At 47.6% G+C, this 17,159-nt stretch overlaps 1 protein-coding gene across 1 annotated transcript; it reads right to left on the bottom strand.

Annotated features, from left to right (window-relative positions):
- Positions 1–764: 764 nt before the first annotated feature.
- On the bottom strand, positions 765–2,730 carry LOC125555754 (putative glycerol-3-phosphate acyltransferase 3). The gene has a single exon (XM_048718609.2). It carries the CDS (start codon positions 2,546–2,548, stop codon positions 926–928), a length of 1,623 nt encoding a protein of 540 aa, XP_048574566.1. The 5' UTR covers positions 2,549–2,730; the 3' UTR covers positions 765–925.
- Between the last annotated feature and the right edge of the window lie 14,429 nt (positions 2,731–17,159).

Here is a 17,159-nt window from a genome sequence, read left to right as displayed (position 1 = left end):
CTCCCTTGGCCCATGTCCCTGGTGCCGACCAACGAAACCGAGGAGGAGGCAATGATGGTCGCGGTCGTTACCCTGCTCTGAGATCGTGAACGCCGCTCCCTTCACACTCCCCTCGCTGATAGGCTTCCCCGTCTCGGGCAGATGCCGAGGAGTAGGTGATGTTGGTTGTGGTCATCTCCCACTCCGATCTCGAGGCTGCCACAGAACTGCCACATGGCCCCCACCGATGTGGTGATGGCCGCGGCTATTGTAGCGTTCATCGCCGAGCCCTTTCATTTAGCTAGGGTTTAGTACAAATGAGTTTTGTAGCTAGGCTAGGGTTTAGTGCTAACTTTTGGTGGTGATGTAATGGATGAACATAATGTACATGTAGGGACTTTTGGAGATGCTCTAATACTACCTAGTGAACATAATGTAGGGAGATTATTTGTGTCATTTCTTTCATGATATATATACTCTCTCAATTCTAAAATATAGAGTGAACCAATATGTGATTGAGTGGTTAGGAGGACAGTGGTGAAGTCTTAGACTTGACACCAATGTTCGCATTTTTTCTAAATTTATTTCAAGTCATCTGGTAATGTGCGTCAGTTTCTCGCAAATACTTATAGAATTAGGGTGTGGATGGGAGCTTTTATAGGAGTAAGTGTATCTGCGTATATATGAATTTATGTATGAGTTTCAAAATATAAGGAGTATATATTTTTGCCAGGGCCAAAGAACCCTATTCTCATATGGAAAAGGTAATGCGGCGTTGAAGGATGTGCAAAAACTTTAAAGAGTATATACTAGTATATATCTTTAACAGAGGCTACAGAGTACATATGCTGTAGCAAACTCTCGATCTCAAATCAAATTTGTCCTGACTCCCTCTATTTTCTTTTTCTTTTTTTCCGACGCTTGCATCTAGAGTAATTCTTTTCCGTCACGGCCACTGGCACGCTGCCCCCTTTGCGCGCACCACGCCGTCGTTGCCGGCGAGCATGAGATACTTGTCCTTCCTGGTGAGCATGGTGCACTCGTACCCGAGCGACGCCGCCATCAGCCGCTGCACGCGGTTGGCCACGTCCGTGCTCGCGGCGCCGCCGTCCCTGACGGGCGACGTGTCGACCCTGCCGAGGAACTCCACGGTGTAGCACATCCTTGGGTTGGCCAGGTAGTAGAGCGCGTCCATGGACTTCCAGCCGCCTGCCGTGGTGCCATGGAACATGGCCGTCTCGACGGCGAGCGCCACGGGCACGACGCCGTCGCCGCTGAGCTCGGCGAACAGCGGGCTGAAGCGGAGCAGGTACGGCTCGCGGCAGGTGGTGCCCTCGGGGCAGACCACGACGTGCGCTCCCCCGGCCAGGAGGCGCGCCATGGCGGCGCCGTCGTGGGCGCGGTCCCTGGCGAGGTGCACGGTGCGGCCGATGGGGGAGATGAGCTCCGAGAGCCGGCTCAGGCTGTAGGACACGGCGCGCACGGGGCGGTCCAGCGCGATGGACACGTACACGGGGTCGATGAGCGTCCGGTGGTTGCACACGTAGAGCTGCCCGCGCGACGACGGCGGCGGCGGCAGCGAGCCGCGGAGGCGCCACGACTGGCCTGTGGCGGCGAGGATCGGCGTGGCGTACTTGTATGGGAGCGTCATCGCGACGGCGATGCGGGCCACGGCGAGAGCGGCGCCCAATGGGAGCCACACGAGCATGGCGACGGTAGCGAGCGGCGTCGGAAGGAAGGCGAGGCGGCCGTCGTGGAAGACGAGCGGCCTCGGGTACTCGTCCCGCGGCAATGGCCGCCACTTGCTCTTCTCCTCGGCGCTCACCACGTACACCTCCTTGCACGAGGAAGACAGAGTGTTGTTGCAAAGAAATTCCATGGATCCTCCGGAGAAGCCCACGACATCATCGCCGAAGGCGCCCTCCATGATCTTCTTCCTTGCCTCGGACGCCGCCTCGCCGCCCCCTTCCTCCATGAGGCCGGTATAGAGCCCCCACAGCACCTTCATCTCCCTCGCCGCGACGACATCGGCCACGTCGGCCTCGAGGTAATCTTTCAAGAACGGCTCCACCATCACCCTCGGCATCCTGCTGGCCCACACCACCGCCGCCCTCCTACCGGCAGCGCCAGAGGACCACCGCCGCCGCACGGCGTCGAACGCCTCGAGACCGACGTCCTCCAGGAGCCACCGCGGCAACACGGCGCGGCCAGCGCGGAACCTCGTGGCGCGGAGCCCGCAGAAGGCGACGAAGGCCATAGCCCTGATGGCCACGTCGCCGCCGATGCAGGCGATGAAAGGGTAGAGGAGGAGCAGGAGGAGGCCCCTGAGCAAGCCGCCGGCCTCGATGGCGACCAGCATGAAGTAGGGGAAGAGGGAGCCCGAGGAGAGGAGCAAGCCGCCGTCGACGTCGACGACCAGCGCGGTTGCGTCGGTGAGCCGAGCCGAGGGTGGCGCCCGCTTGTGGACAAGGACGTCAGAGGGGTGCGGTGGTGGCAATGCGGCCCCACAGCCACCATGGAAGAAGAGCGAGAGGAAGTTGGGGAAGATGAACTTGTGGGCTCCCGCCATTTCTCCTCAACCATGCAGCTAGATGTAGTTGTCGCCGTCTTATATATACCACCGCGGCACATCGTCGTCATGGTGCAAGCCTAATAATGTGGGGTGGCTTGCCACGGCGCCCTGGTGCGTGCCTAGGCTCTGTTTAGTTCATAAGTCTTAGGACTTTTTTTAGTCTCAACTTATAAGTCCTAAGTCCCTAAAAAGTCCCTATGTGTTTGGTTTCTGAGATTTATAAGTCTCTATAAGACCATATTACAACTATAAGTCCCTATAAGTCCCTCATTGAGAGTCTTATTTCATAAGTCCCAAATGCCCACTTTAAGTCCCTATAAGTCCCTCCCGTTTGGTTTAGATGGGACTTATAGGGACTTATTTAAGTCCCTAGACCAATAAGTCCCTGGAAACAAACACCCTCCTAATAAACCTTTCCATGAATTTTGCTAGCAGACAGACAGTCTGTTCATTAACTATTATTTGTATATTTTTTGGCGAGGGCACTATTTGTTAATTCCATTTTGGCAATAAGTGTCACTTTGAGGCCATTAGTTGATACTATCAAAAAGAGATCTTCGACGATATGAGAGGAAATATTTGTTACTACATGCTCAAAGATCAAACTCCAAAACCCGTAAAATTTCCCATCCTTCCAAGTTCCAACTCGCTCAGGTATACTCGTCACGCAGTCTCACCCTTATGCTCTCCACGACACCTAAAGGGTTTGGAAATGTCCATGTTACTGACAAGACCGTGGAACTCTATGGCACTCCTGGACTAGTTCGATGGGGAGACCTTCATCGAAAATATGCTCCCCATGGAAAAATGTTTGGGGGACGTTCAAGGGGATGCTGGGACTCAAGTGGGGGGAGAAGAATGAGAAGGCGGCGGAGGGTGTGCAGGACCCCACCTCGCCAATCACGGCTTCTACCTTCTAGGGAGAGTGTGATGTCGGTCATCACGTCGGGTTCGGGTATGATGGAGAGGGCAATGAACCTTAAGGCGACACAAGGCCTCGAAGGTATATTTCCTAAGCCCATTACGTGATCTATGCCAACATTTAAAGTTTTGGCTCTTACGTCTAATGCAAACTTGTTGAAAGTGGCCTCAAGTAGTCATGTTATTTGGAGTCCCGAGCAAGGCTCCCTTTGGAGAGGTTGGAAAGCTTTGGGGCACAGGAGTTGGCCTAGGTTGTTGTCGCGGAAAGTGTGACGAAGAGGGGCCTAATTCATACTCGAGTGGCTGAGGGGCATGCACGCGTGATGGCCATGGCTTCTGATGCGAACCATGCTAGGGAGGAGGCTGGTTCTGATTAGGAGGTGGTTTCTGGTATTACACATTATATCACAATATTTATGTCTTTTCTCTCTTATTTTATAAGGTTTACATGAAGAGAGAGAATGCCCGCAGCTGGAATTCTGGACGGGAAAAGGAGCAAATATTAAAGATCTATTCTGCACAACTCCAAAAGTCCTGAAACTTCACGCAGAATATTTTTGGAATATATAAAAAATATTAGATGAAGAAAGCACCAGAGGGGGGCCACCAGCCAGCCACAAGGGTGGAGGGGCCCCCGTCCTTGTGGGCCCCCTGGCAGGCCTCCAACGCCCATCTTCTGCTACATGGTGTGTTTTGACCTAAAAAAATAAGAAGGAAGTTTTCGAGACGAAGCGCCGGCGTCCCGAAGCGGAACCTGGGCAGAATTAATCTAGGGCTCCGACGGAGCTGTTTTGCCAGGGAAACTTCCTTCCGGGAGGGGGAAACCGAAGCCATCGTCATCACGAACGATCCTCTCATCAAGAGGGGGTCAATCTCCATCAACATCTTCACCAGCACCATCTCCTCTCAAACCCTAGTTCATCTCTTGTATCCGATCTTTGTCTCAAAACCTCAGATTGGTACCTGTGGGTTGCTAGTAGTGTTGATTACTCCTTGTTGTTGATGCTAGTTGGTTTATTTGGTGGAAGATCATATGTTTAGATCCTTAATGATAATTAATACTCCTCTTATTATGAACATGAATATACTTTGTCAGTAGTTACATTTGTTCCTGAGGACATGGGAGAAGTCTTGTTATAAGTAATCATGTGAATTTGGTATTCGTTCGATATTTTGATGAAATGTATGTTGTCTCTCCTCTAGTGGTGTTATGTGAACTGTAACGCCCGGATAATTAAGCTACAGTGAACCTCTGCTAATGATGCCACGTCACCTCGGTTACTGTTCCTAATCTCGTGTTAGTTCGAAACTGATTCAAATTCAAATTCAAAATCAACCAGGGGATAAAACTTTTCAAAATTTAAAACAAAAATGTTCGGGGTGTGCAAATAAATGCCTAGGAATTTATGGTGTGGGATCCATGCCTTTATAAAAGACCTAAATACTTAAAATGAATCAAAACATAAAAGAAAATAAATAAAGAAAAGATAATACAAAAAAAAAACAGAAAACAAACAAAAAAAATTATAAAAGGACCCCCCCCACTGGGCCAGACGGCCCAGCCGGCCAGGCCACCACTGGCCCAACTGGGCAAAGGCCCAGCCGGCCACCCCCCCATAACCCACACCCCCGAAACCCTAACCCCACCCCGTCGCCCCACTCACCCCCCACTCCCCACTCGCTCTCCCCCACCCCCCCTCGCGCTGGATCTGGATCGGGAGGAGCCCGATCCCCTCGCCCTTCTCCCTCGCGCACCCGTCGCCGCCTGGACTGCGCCTCCGCCTCGACCTCCCCGTCGCCGGACCCCCCCCATCACCGGACTGCTCCTCTACGGCGTCGTCGCCGTCTTCCTCCTCAACCCCCTCTCCCCAGACCCTACGCACCCCGGTGAGGCCCTCGGCCTCCTCTCCCCTCTCCGCCGCACGCTCGCGCCCGCCTCGTCTCAGGTCGGACGAGCCCCATGGCTCCGCCCCCCCGCCGCCTGGAGCTCTGCTCCCGCACGCGCCCCCGCACAGCCCCGTGCCTCCCCTCTCGCTCGCCCGCGCCGGGGCGCACCCCCTGGCTGCGGCCTTTGCACGCACGCTCCGCCGTGCCCGTCAGCTTCGACCACCGCAGCACGCCGTGCGCCACCTCCCGCCTCTCCCCCCGCTGCGTTGCCGCGCCGGCGTGCCCTCAAGCCCGCACGCGCCCCCACTTTCCTCCTCCCCGTGCGCGCACGACCGCAGCGGCCGTCGTGCCCGCCTGCCTTCGCATCGCCCGCCACTGCTGCGGCAGCTGCTACCTCTGCCGCACCCCCCCGCTGCCCAGCATCGCCGGCGCCGCCCCATTCCGGCCACCCTCGCCGCTGCCGCTGTCGTCCCAGGCGGCCGGGCTTGCCGTGCCCGTGGCCGGCGCCCCCTGCCCATCTGGGCATTTGCCAATCGGGCTGGGTGCCTGCGCCCGTAACCCGCGCGCCCGAATCGCTGTGGCCCCTTGGGCCACTGACATGTGGGGCCCGGCCCCAGAACGTTTTAATTAAAAAAAATGAGAAGAAAAGAATTTTAAAATAATAATAATAATAATAATAAAATTAATTAATTAATTAATTAATTAATTAAGGAATTGATTAAGTTAATTAATTATAATTAGATTAACCTAATTAACTGTTAGTTAATTAAAACAGAGTATGACGATCGGGACCCACACGTCAGTTGACTGCTGATGTCATGCTGACGTCATGCTGATGTCAGCGGGCACTATTCTGGATAATGTTGGTTAAATTAAATAAATAAATCCAAAAAAATGATTTAAATCTTTTAAAATTAATATAAAATAAACCGTAACTCGGATGGAAAAACTTTGTACATGAAAGTTGCTCAGAACGACGAGACGAAATCGGATACGCAGCCCGTTTATCCGCCACGCATCCCTAGCATAGCGAACACGCAACTTTCCCCCTCCGTTTCATCTGCCCGAGAACGCGAAACACCGGGAATACTTTTCCGGATGTTTTCCCCCTTCACCGGTACCCCCTCGTACCGCGTTAGGGCACACCTAGCATCATGTTTTGTCATGTCATGCATCTTTATGCATCTGTTTGCATTATATTTATTGTTTCTTCCCCCTCTTCTCTCGCTAGACACCGAGACCGACGCCGCTGCTACCCAGTACGACTACGGTGTTGACAACCCCTCTCTCTTGCCAGAGCAACCAGGCAAGCCCCCCCCTTTGATCACCAGATATCGCCTACTCTTCTCTATACTGCTTGCATTAGAGTAGTGTAGCATGTTACTGCTTCCCGTTAATCCTATACTGATGCATAGCCTGTCCTTGCTACTACTATTGATACCTTTACCTGCAATCCTACTTGCTTAGTATAGGATGCTACTATTTCCATCTGTGTCCCTACATTCTTGTCCGTCTGCTTTGCTATACTATCGGGCCGTGATCACTCAGGAGGTGATCACGGGTATATACTATATACTTTATACATGATACATGTGGTGACTAAAGACGGGTCGGCTCGTAGGAGCACCCGCGAGTGGATCTTTGAGGCGGAGCGGCAGGGCAGGTTCCGACCACCTAGGAGAGAGGTGGGCCTGGCCCTGGTCGACGTTCGCGGATACTTAACGCGCTTAACGAGATCTGGGTATTTGATCTGAGTCTGGCCATTTGGTCTATACGCACTAACCATCTACGCGGGAGTAGTTATGGGTATCCCGGCGTCGTGGTATCAGCCGAAGCCTTCTTGACGTCAGCGACGGAGCGGCGCGCGCTGGATTGGACTGGAACGCCACTAGGCTAGGTCTGCTTCCGGCCGCCCACGCAACGTGCAGGTGTGCTAAGGGCGATGGGCCCAGACCCCTGGGCGCTTAGGTTTAGACCGGCGTGCTGACCTCTCTGTTGGTCTAGGTGGGGCTGCGACGTGTTGATCTTCCGAGGCCGGGCATGACCCAGGAAAGTGTGTCCGGCCAAATGGGATCGAGCGTGTTGGGGTATGTGGTGCACCCCTGCAGGGAAGTTAATCTATTCGAATAGCCGTGATCTTCGGTAACAGGACGATTTGGAGTTGTACCTTGACCTTATGACAACTAGAACCGGATACTTAATAAAACACACCCTTCCAAGTGCCAGATACAACCGGTGGTCGCTCTCTCTCAGGGATACGAGGAGGGGATCGCCGGGTAGGATTATTGCTATGCGATGATACTTGGAGGACTGCAGTCTACTCCCTTCTACATGCTGCAAGACGGAGGCTGCCAGAAGCGTAGTCTTCGAAAGGATTAGCTATCCCCCTCTTATTCTGGCTTTCTGCAGTTCAGTCCACCGATATGGCCCTTTACACATTTACCCATGCATATGTAGTGTAGCTTCTTGCTTGCGAGTACTTTGGATGAGTACTCACGGTTGCTTTCTCCTTCTTTCCCTCTATCCCTTCTACCTGGTTGTCGCAACCAGATGTTGGATCCCAGGAGCCAGACGCCACCTTCGACGACGACTCCTACTACACCGGAGGTGCCTACTACTACGTGGTGCCCGCTGACGACGACCAGGAGTAGTTAGGAGGGTCCCAGGCAGTAGGCCTGCGCCTCTTTCGATCTGTATCCCAGTTTGTGCTAGCCTTCTTAAGGCATACTTGTTTAACTTATGTCTGCACTCAGATATTGTTGCTTCCGCTGACTCGTCTATGATCGAGCTCTTGTATTCGAGCCCTCGAGGCCCCTGGCTTGTAATATGATGCTTGTATGACTTATTTTTATTTGTAGAGTTGTGTTGTGATATCTTCCCGTGAGTCCCTGATCTTGATCGTACACGTTTGCGTGTATGATTAGTGTACGATTGAATCGGGGGCATCACATGAACGTCGACTACATGACACTTTACCATGATTTGGGCCTAGGGGAAGGCATTGGGAAGTAATAAGTAGATGATGGGTTGCTAGAGTGACAGAAGCTTAAACCCAAGTTTATGCGTTGCTTCGTAAGGGGCTGATTTGGATCCATATGCTTCATGCTATGGTTAGGTTTACCTTAATTCTTCTTCTTTTATAGTTGCGGATGCTTGCGAGAGGGGTTAATCATAAGTGGGAGGCTTGTCCAAGGAAGGGCAGCACCCAAGCACCGGTCCACCCACATATCAAATTATCAAAGTAACGAACGCGAACCATATGAGCATGATGAAAACTAACTTGACAACAATTCCCATGTGTCCTCGGGAGCGCTTTGTTTTATATCAGAGTTCATACAGGCTTGTCCTTTGCTACGAAAAGGATTGGGCCACCTTGCTGCACCTTGTTTACTTTCATTACTTGTTACCTGTTACAATTTATCTTTTCACAAAACTATCTGTTACTCATAATTTCAGTGCTTGCAGAGAATACCTTGCTGAAAACCGCTTGTCATTTCCTTGTGTTCCTCATTGGGTTCGACACTCTTACTTATCGAAACGACTATGATAGATCCCCTAGGCTTGTGGGTCATCACTCGTCCATTGGAGGATGTGACTGTGGGCGCGAAAGAGGTCGGGCCGGGGCGCTCGGCTACAGGTGATTGAGGGGGTAGGGTCCCGATCCCTGATACGTCTCCATCGTATCTACTTTTCCAAACACTTTTGCCCTTGCTTTGGACTCTAACTTGCATGATTTGAATGGAACTAACCCGGACTGACGCTATTTTCAGTAGAATTGCCATGGTGTTATTTTTGTGCAGCAGAAATAAAAGTTCTCGGAATGACCTGAAAATCAAAGGAGAATTATTTTGGAATATATAAAAAATACTGGAAGAAGAATCCACGTCAGGGGGCCTCCACCTGTCCACGAGGGTGGGGGGCGTGCCCTACCCCCTGGGCGCGCCCCCTTGCCTCGTGGCCCCCCTGATGCTCCACCGACCTCAACTCCAACTCTATATATTCGTGTTCGGGGAGAAAAAAAATCAGAGAGAAGGATTCATCACGTTTTACGATACGGAGCCGCCGTCAAGCCCTAAACTCTCTCAGGAGGGCTGATCTGGAGTCCGTTCGGGGCTCCGGAGAGGGGAATCCGTCGCCATTGTCATCATCAACCTTCCTCCATCACCAATTTCATGATGCTCACCGCCGTGCGTGAGTAATTCCATCGTAGGCTTGCTAGACGGTGATGGGTTGGATGAGATTTATCATGTAATCGAGTTAGTTTTGTTAGGGTTTGATCCCTAGTATCCACTATGTTCTGAGATTGATGTTGCTATGACTTTGCTATGCTTAATGCTTGTCACTAGGGCCCGAGTGCCATGATTTCAGATCTGAACCTATTATGTTTTCATGAATATATGTGAGTTCTTGATCCTATCTTGCAAGTCTACAGTCACCTACTATGTGTTATGATCCGGCAACCCCGAAGTGACAATAATCGGGACCACTCCCGGTGATGACCGTAGTTTGAGGAATTCATGTATTCACTATGTGTTAATGCTTTGGTCCGGTACTCTATTAAAAGGAGGCCTTAATATCCCTTAGTTTCCATTAGGACCCCGCTGCCACGGGAGGGTAGGACAAAAGATGTCATGCAAGTTCTTTTACATAAGCACACATGACTATATTCGGAATACATGCCTACATTACATTGATGAACTAGAGCTAGTTCTGTGTCACCCTAGGTTATGACTGTTACATGATCGATCACATCTGGCATAATTCTCCATCACCGATCCATTGCCTACGAGCTTTTCATATATTGTTCTTCGCTTATTTACTTTTCCGCTGCTGCTATTACAATCACTATAAAACCCAAAAATATTACTTTTGCTACCGTTACTTTTGTTATCGTTACCACTACTATCATATTACTTTGCTACTAAATACCTTGTTGTAGATATTAAGTTTCCAGGTGTGGTTGAATTTACAACTCAGCTGCTAATACTTGAGAATATTCTTTGGCTCCCCTTGTGTCGAATCAATAAATTTTGGTGGAATACTCTACCCTCAAAAACTGTTGCGATCCCCTATACTTGTGGGTTATCAAGACTATTTTCTAGCGTCGTTGCCGGTGAGCATAGCTCTATTATTTGAGTCACTTGGGATTTATATCTGCTTATCATTGTGAAGAACTTGAAAGATCAAAGAACTAAGATTTTCCCTCAACTACGAGGGGAGGCAAGGAACTGCCATCTAGCTCTGCACTTGATTCACCTTCTGTTTTGAGTAAGCTTGCGACACCTAAACCTGCTTCTGCTATTAATTCTGATATGTCGCATGTTATTGATGATGCCACTTCTGCTATGCATGATACTTATGATGAAACTACTTCTATGCTTGATGATATTGTGCCACTAGGTGAATTTCTTGATGAATAACTTGCTAGGGCTAGAGAGAATGAAATTATTGAAACTGATAATATTGATGAAAGTGATGATGAAGGTTCTCCCCCTAGATATGAATTGCCTGTTGTTCCTGAGGGTTATGTTATGGATGAAGAAACTGCTAGAGACTTTCTTGCCTGCAATGATAGGAGTGATCTTAAGAAACTATTAGCTAAGCTGAAACAAAAATCTCTGAATGCTAGAATGAAATATGATCCTGCTTATGCTACTTCACCCATTTTTGTTACTGATAAGGATTATGAATTCTCTATTGATCCTGATATAATTACTTTGGTTGAATCTGATCCTTTCTATGGTTATGAATCTGAAACTGTTGTGGCACATCTTACTAAATTAAATGATATAGCCACCCTATTCACCAATGATGAGAAAACTCGCTACTACTATATCCTTAAAATATTTCCGTTCTCATTAAAGGGTGATGCTAAGATATGGTTTAATTCTCTTGATCCTAGTTGTGTGCGTAGTCCCCAGGATATGATTTATTACTTCTCTGCTAAATATTTCCCTGCTCATAAGAAACAAGCTGCTTTAAGGGAAATATATAATTTTGTGCAAATTGAAGAAGAGAGTCTCCCACAAGCTTGGGGGAGGCTTCTCCAATTACTTAATGCTTTGCCTGATCATCCTCTCAAGAAAAATGAAATACTTGATATCTTTTATAATGGACTAACCGATGCTTCCAGAGATCACCTGGATAGTTGTGGTGGTTGTGTTTTCAGGGAAAGAACTGTTGATGAAGCTGAAATTCTATTGAATAATATGTTGACTAATGAAAATAATTGGACACTTCCTGAACCAACTCCTAAGCCAACTCCGAAGAAAAGGGGTATTCTATTTCTCAGTCCTGAAGATATGCAAGAGGCAAAGAAATCTATGAAAGAAAAAGGTATTAAAGCTGAAGATGTTAAGAATTTACCTCCTATTGAAGAAATACATGGTCTTAATTCATCACCTATAGAAGAAACACACGGTCTTGATAACCCGACACATGTAGTAAAGGTAAATTCTATCTATAGATATGATAAAGCTGAAATCCCTCCTGCTAAGTTTGCTAGCCAATGTTTGGATGAATTTGATAACTTTATGGTTAAGCAAGAAGATTTTAATGCTTATGTTGGTAGACAATTGAAACATAATGCTTACATGATTAAACACTTGAGTGATTATATGGCTAATGTTAAAGGTGAACTTAAACTTATTAGTAAACATGCTTCCATGGTTACCACTCAAGTAGAACAAGTACTTAAAGCTCAGAATGATTTGCTCAATGAATTGAATAGTAAAAACAATGACTTTGCTGTTAGAGTTGCAACTAGAGGAGGTAAAGTGACTCAGGAACCTTTGTATCCTGAGGGCCACCCTAAGAGAATTGAGCAAGATTCTCAGAGAACTAATGTTGATGCACCTAGTCCTTCTAAAAGAAAGAGAAAGAAAAATGATAGGACTTTACATGCTTCTAGTGAACCTGTTATTGACACACCTGAGAATCCCAATAATATTTCTATCTCTGATGCTGAAACACAATCTGGTAATGAACATGAACCTAGTGATAATGTTAATGATGATGTTCATGTTGATGCTCAACCGAGCAATGATAATGATGTAGAGATTGAACCTGTTGTTGATCTTGATAACCCACAATCAAAGAATCAGCGTTATGATAAGAGAGACTTTGTTGCTAGGAAGCACGGTAAAGAAAGAGAACCATGGGTTCAAAAACCCATGCCTTTTCCTCCTAAACCATCCAAGAAAAAGGATGATGAGGATTTTGAGCGCTTTGTTGAAATGATTAGACCTATCTTTTTGCGTATGCGTTTGACTGATATGCTTAAAATGAATCCTTATGCTATATATATGAAGGATATTGTTACTAATAAAAGAAAGATACCGAAAGATAAAATTTCCACCATGCTTGCTAATTATACCTTTAAGGGTGGAATACCAAAGAAACTTGGAGATCCAGGAGTACCAACTATACCATGCTCCATTAAAAGAAACTATGTTAAAACTGCTTTATGTGATCTTGGAGCCGGTGTTAGTGTTATGCCTCTCTATTTATATCGTAGACTTGATTTGAATAAGTTGACACCTACTGAAATATCTTTGCAAATGACTGACAAATCAACTGCTATACATGTCGGTATTTGTGAGGATGTGCCTGTTGTGGTTGCAAACATTACTATTTTAACAGACTTTGTTATCCTTGATATTCCCGAGGACGATAATATGTCTATTATTCTTGGAAGACCCTTTTTGAATACTGTAGGGGCTGTTATTGATTGCACCAAAGGCAATGTCACTTTTCATGTTAATGGTAATGAGCATATGGTACACTTTCCGAGGAAACAACCTCAAGTCCACAGTATCAATTCTATTGGAAAAATTCCATCGATTATTTTTGGAGGTTTTGAATTTCCTCTACCTACTGTCAAGAAGAAATATGATATTCTTATTATTGGGACGTGCATATCCCCGTTGAGGTAACATAGTGTTATTCGAAATTTCTCCGGTTTCATGTTACTCGAAATGAGTTTGTTAACAAGACCTGATCAACCTTGTTAGTGAATACCTTTTGATGAGCATGAGATGGGTGAATTTTGAAAACACAACTCTGTGTACCCTCCTTTTACTTTCTGTATTTATATTAAATAAAGCAAAAATAGTATTTTTCTGTCTGTTTTCTGAATTATCCATGCAATAAAAAATACCCCGAAAATAAAAGTTCTCCAAATGCCCTGAAAATTAAATATGATTTTTTCTAGAATATTTGAGAATATTTGGCACTGAGAACACAGCAGGGGGAGCAAGCACCTGGCCACGAGGGTCCAGGGCGCTCCCACCCCCTGGGCGCGCCCCCTGCCTCATGGGCCCATGGTGGCTCCCCTCCACTTATTCCAGCTACCACACACTCCTTCTTCCTCCCACAAAAATCACCAACCAGCTCAAACTCGAGTGCAAGCTCATCTTGCTGCCATTTTCGATCTCCTAGCTCTAAGCTCCATTCACAAAACTGCTTTGGGGGATTGTTCTTTGGTATGTGACTCCTCCATTGGTCCAATTAGTTTTTTTCTAGTGCTTTATTCATTGCAAATTTTTGCTGCTTAGGTGACCCTGTTCTTGAGCTTGCATGTCAAATTCCAGCTACCACTACGACGAACTTATCCAAAAACTCCATGACTACTTTGTTCATCATGTTCATAAAATATGCAGGTGTGTTAGTCAGACCAAATGACATAACGGTATACTCGTACAACCCATACCTGGTGGTAAAAGCCGTTTTAGGTATATCCTGTTCTCGAATCTTCAACTGATGGTATCCTGATCGCAGATCGATCTTAGAAAATACCTTAGCTCCTTGCAATCGATCAAACATATCATTGATTATTGGTAGTGGGTACTTGTTCTTGATGGTTACTTCATTCAATCCTCGATAATCAACAACCATCCTTAACGATCCATCCTTCTTCTCCACTAGAAGTACTAGCAATCCCCAAGGCGAAGAACTTGGGCGAATATATCCTTTATCCAGTAACTCCTTAATCTGCTTCTTAATCTCCACCAAATCCTTTGCGGGCATCCTATATGGTCTCTTTGATATTGTCCTTGTGCCTGGCAAAAGCTCAATCAAAAACTCAATATCTCTATCCGGTGGCATGCCTGGCAACTCCTTTGGAAATACACCAAGGAAATCCTTCACCACTGGTACTTCCTCCTGCACAACTCCTGTTAAAAAATTTACTTGAGTCCTCTTTGGCACATGTCGGGATACATACTTGATCCTTCTCCCTTCTGGGGTGGTAAGCAAGATCGACTTACTGGCGCAATCAATGTTTCCTCCATACATCGTCAGCCAATCCATACCCAGAATTACATCTAATCCTTGTGATTCCAAAATGATTAAATCCGAGGGAAACACATGCCTACCTATACTCAATGGCACTTGAAAACATCCTTGGCTAGCCATATACTCCGCTCCTGGTGAGCTTACTAACATAGGTGTTCTAAGAACTTTGGTGGGCAGATTATACTTATCCACAAATCCCCTTGATATGTATGAATGCGATGCACCAGTATCGAAAAGAACGAGCGCAGTAAATGACTTAACCAAAAACTTACCGATTACAGCATCCGTCTGCTCTTCAACCTCCTCCACGTTAACGTGGTTCACCTGTCCCCTGTTGAAAGGGTTCGGCTTCTTCCCAGAGCTTCCATTGCCATTTCCATTCTGGGATTCAGGACATTCATTAGCATAATGTCCGGTCTTTTGGCACCTGAAACAAGTGACTTGGCTCAGGTCTCTCTTGGCTGGGGTTGATGGGTTGGTGCGGTTCTGGCCATTGCTTCCTCCATTCCCATTACCATTCTTGGTGCCATTGTGATTGTGCGAGCTACCTCCTCCATGGGTATGCTGAAAATGTCCTCCCGGTCTAGGGGTAAAACGTGGCTTCTGCTGAGCTTCTGAACTTCCCTTGTCCATACTTCCTCTTGCGGGTCTCAATTTGCTGCTGCTTCCCTTCAATCATAAGAGCACGGTCTACCAACTCCTGGTAGTTGTTGAAGGTTGCTACCATCAACTGCATGCTCAACTCATCATTCAGTCCTTCCAGAAACTTCTCCTGCTTAGCTGCATCTGTAGCTACGTCATCTGGGGCATAATGTGCTAACTTACTAAAGTCCTCCACATGCTGACCAACTGTCCTTCCTCCTTGGCGCAAGTTGCAAAACTCTCGCTTCTTCATGGCCATAGCTCCTGCTGAAACACGGGCAGTATGAAAAACATGCTGAAACTGGTCCCACATGACAGTGTCGACAGGGAAAGTGGCTGTGAAATTCTCCCACCATGATGCCGCGGGTCCTTCAAGCTGATGTGCGGCAAATTTCACCTTTTCCGCATCTGTGCATCCTGCGGTGGTCAACTCCCTTGCTGTCTTATGGAGCCAATCATCTGCTACTATCGGCTCGGTGCTACTAGAGAACACCGGTGGATTCAGCCTAAGAAAACGGGCTAAGTGATCAACTGGTGGTGGTGGTGGTGGTGGTGGGTTGTTGTTGTTGTTCCCCTGATTCTGATTCTAGACTAGCAACTGCATCAATGTGCTCTGCTGCTAGATCAACTGGGTGAGCTCCGGTGGGAAGGCAATGTTGGAAATATGCCCTAGAGGCAATAATAAATTGGTTATTATTATATTTACTTGTTCATGATAATCGTTTATTATCCATGCTAGAATTATATTGATAGGAAACTTAGATACATGTGTGGATACATAGACAACACCATGTCCCTAGTAAGCCTCTAGTTGACTAGCTCGTTGATCAATAGATGGTTACGGTTTCCTGACCATGGACATTGGATGTCGTTGATAACGGGATCACATCATTAGGAGAATGATGTGATGGACAAGACCCAATCCTAAGCCTAGCACAAGATCATGTAGTTCGTATGCTAAAGCTTTTCTAATGTCAAGTATCATTTCCTTAGACCATGAGGTTGTGCAACTCCCGGATATCGTAGGAGTGCTTTGGGTGTGCCAAACGTCACAACGTAACTGGGTGGCTATAAAGGTACATTACAGGTATCTCCGAAAGTGTCTGTTGGGTTGGCACGAATCGAGACTGGGATTTGTCACTCTGTGTAAACGGAGAGGTATCTCTGGGCCCACTCGGTAGGACATCATCATAATGTGCATAATGTGATCAAGGAGTTGATCACGGGATGATGTGTTACGGAACGAGTAAAAGAGACTTGCCAGTAACGAGATTGAACAAGGTATCGGGATACCGACGATCGAATCTCGGGCAAGTATCGTACCGCTAGACAAAGGGAATTGTATACGGGATTGATTAAGTCCTTGACATCATGGTTCATCCGATGAGATCATCATGGAACAGGTGGGAGCCAACATGGGTATCCAGATCCCGCTGTTGGTTATTGACCGGAGAGTCATCTCGGTCATGTCTGCATGGTTCCCGAACCCGTAGGGTCTACACACTTAAGGTTCGATGACGCTAGGGTTATAAGGAATAGATATATGTGGTTACCGATGTTGTTCAGAGTTCCAGATGAGATCCCGGACGTCATGAGGAGTTTCGAAATGGTCCGGAGGTAAAGATTTATATATGGGAAGTCCTATTTTGGTCACCGGAAAAGTTTTGGGTTTTATCGGTGACGTACTGGGACCACCGGGAGGGTCCCGGGGGTCCACCAAGTGGGGCCACCAGCCCCGGAGGGCTGCATGGGCCAAGTGTGGGAGGGGACCAGCCCCAGGTGGGCTGGTGCGCCCTCCCACCAAGGCCCAAGGCGCCTCCAAGAGGGGAAGGGGGCAAACCCTAGGGCAGATGGGCCCTAAGGC

The sequence above is a fragment of the Triticum urartu genome, chromosome 5A (assembly GCF_056163025.1).
Source record: "Triticum urartu cultivar PI428250 chromosome 5A, HENAU_Tu73, whole genome shotgun sequence".
Lineage (NCBI taxonomy): Eukaryota > Viridiplantae > Streptophyta > Magnoliopsida > Poales > Poaceae > Triticum > Triticum urartu.
The sequence above is the reverse complement of the archived record's forward strand: the minus strand, read 5'-3'. Positions and strand labels throughout refer to the sequence as shown.

What these genes read in the sequence shown, in the direction of transcription:
- LOC125555754 (XM_048718609.2), bottom strand. Translation starts at nt 2,548, where the DNA reads ATGGCGGGAGCCCACAAGTTCATCTTCCCCAACTTCCTCTCGCTCTTC.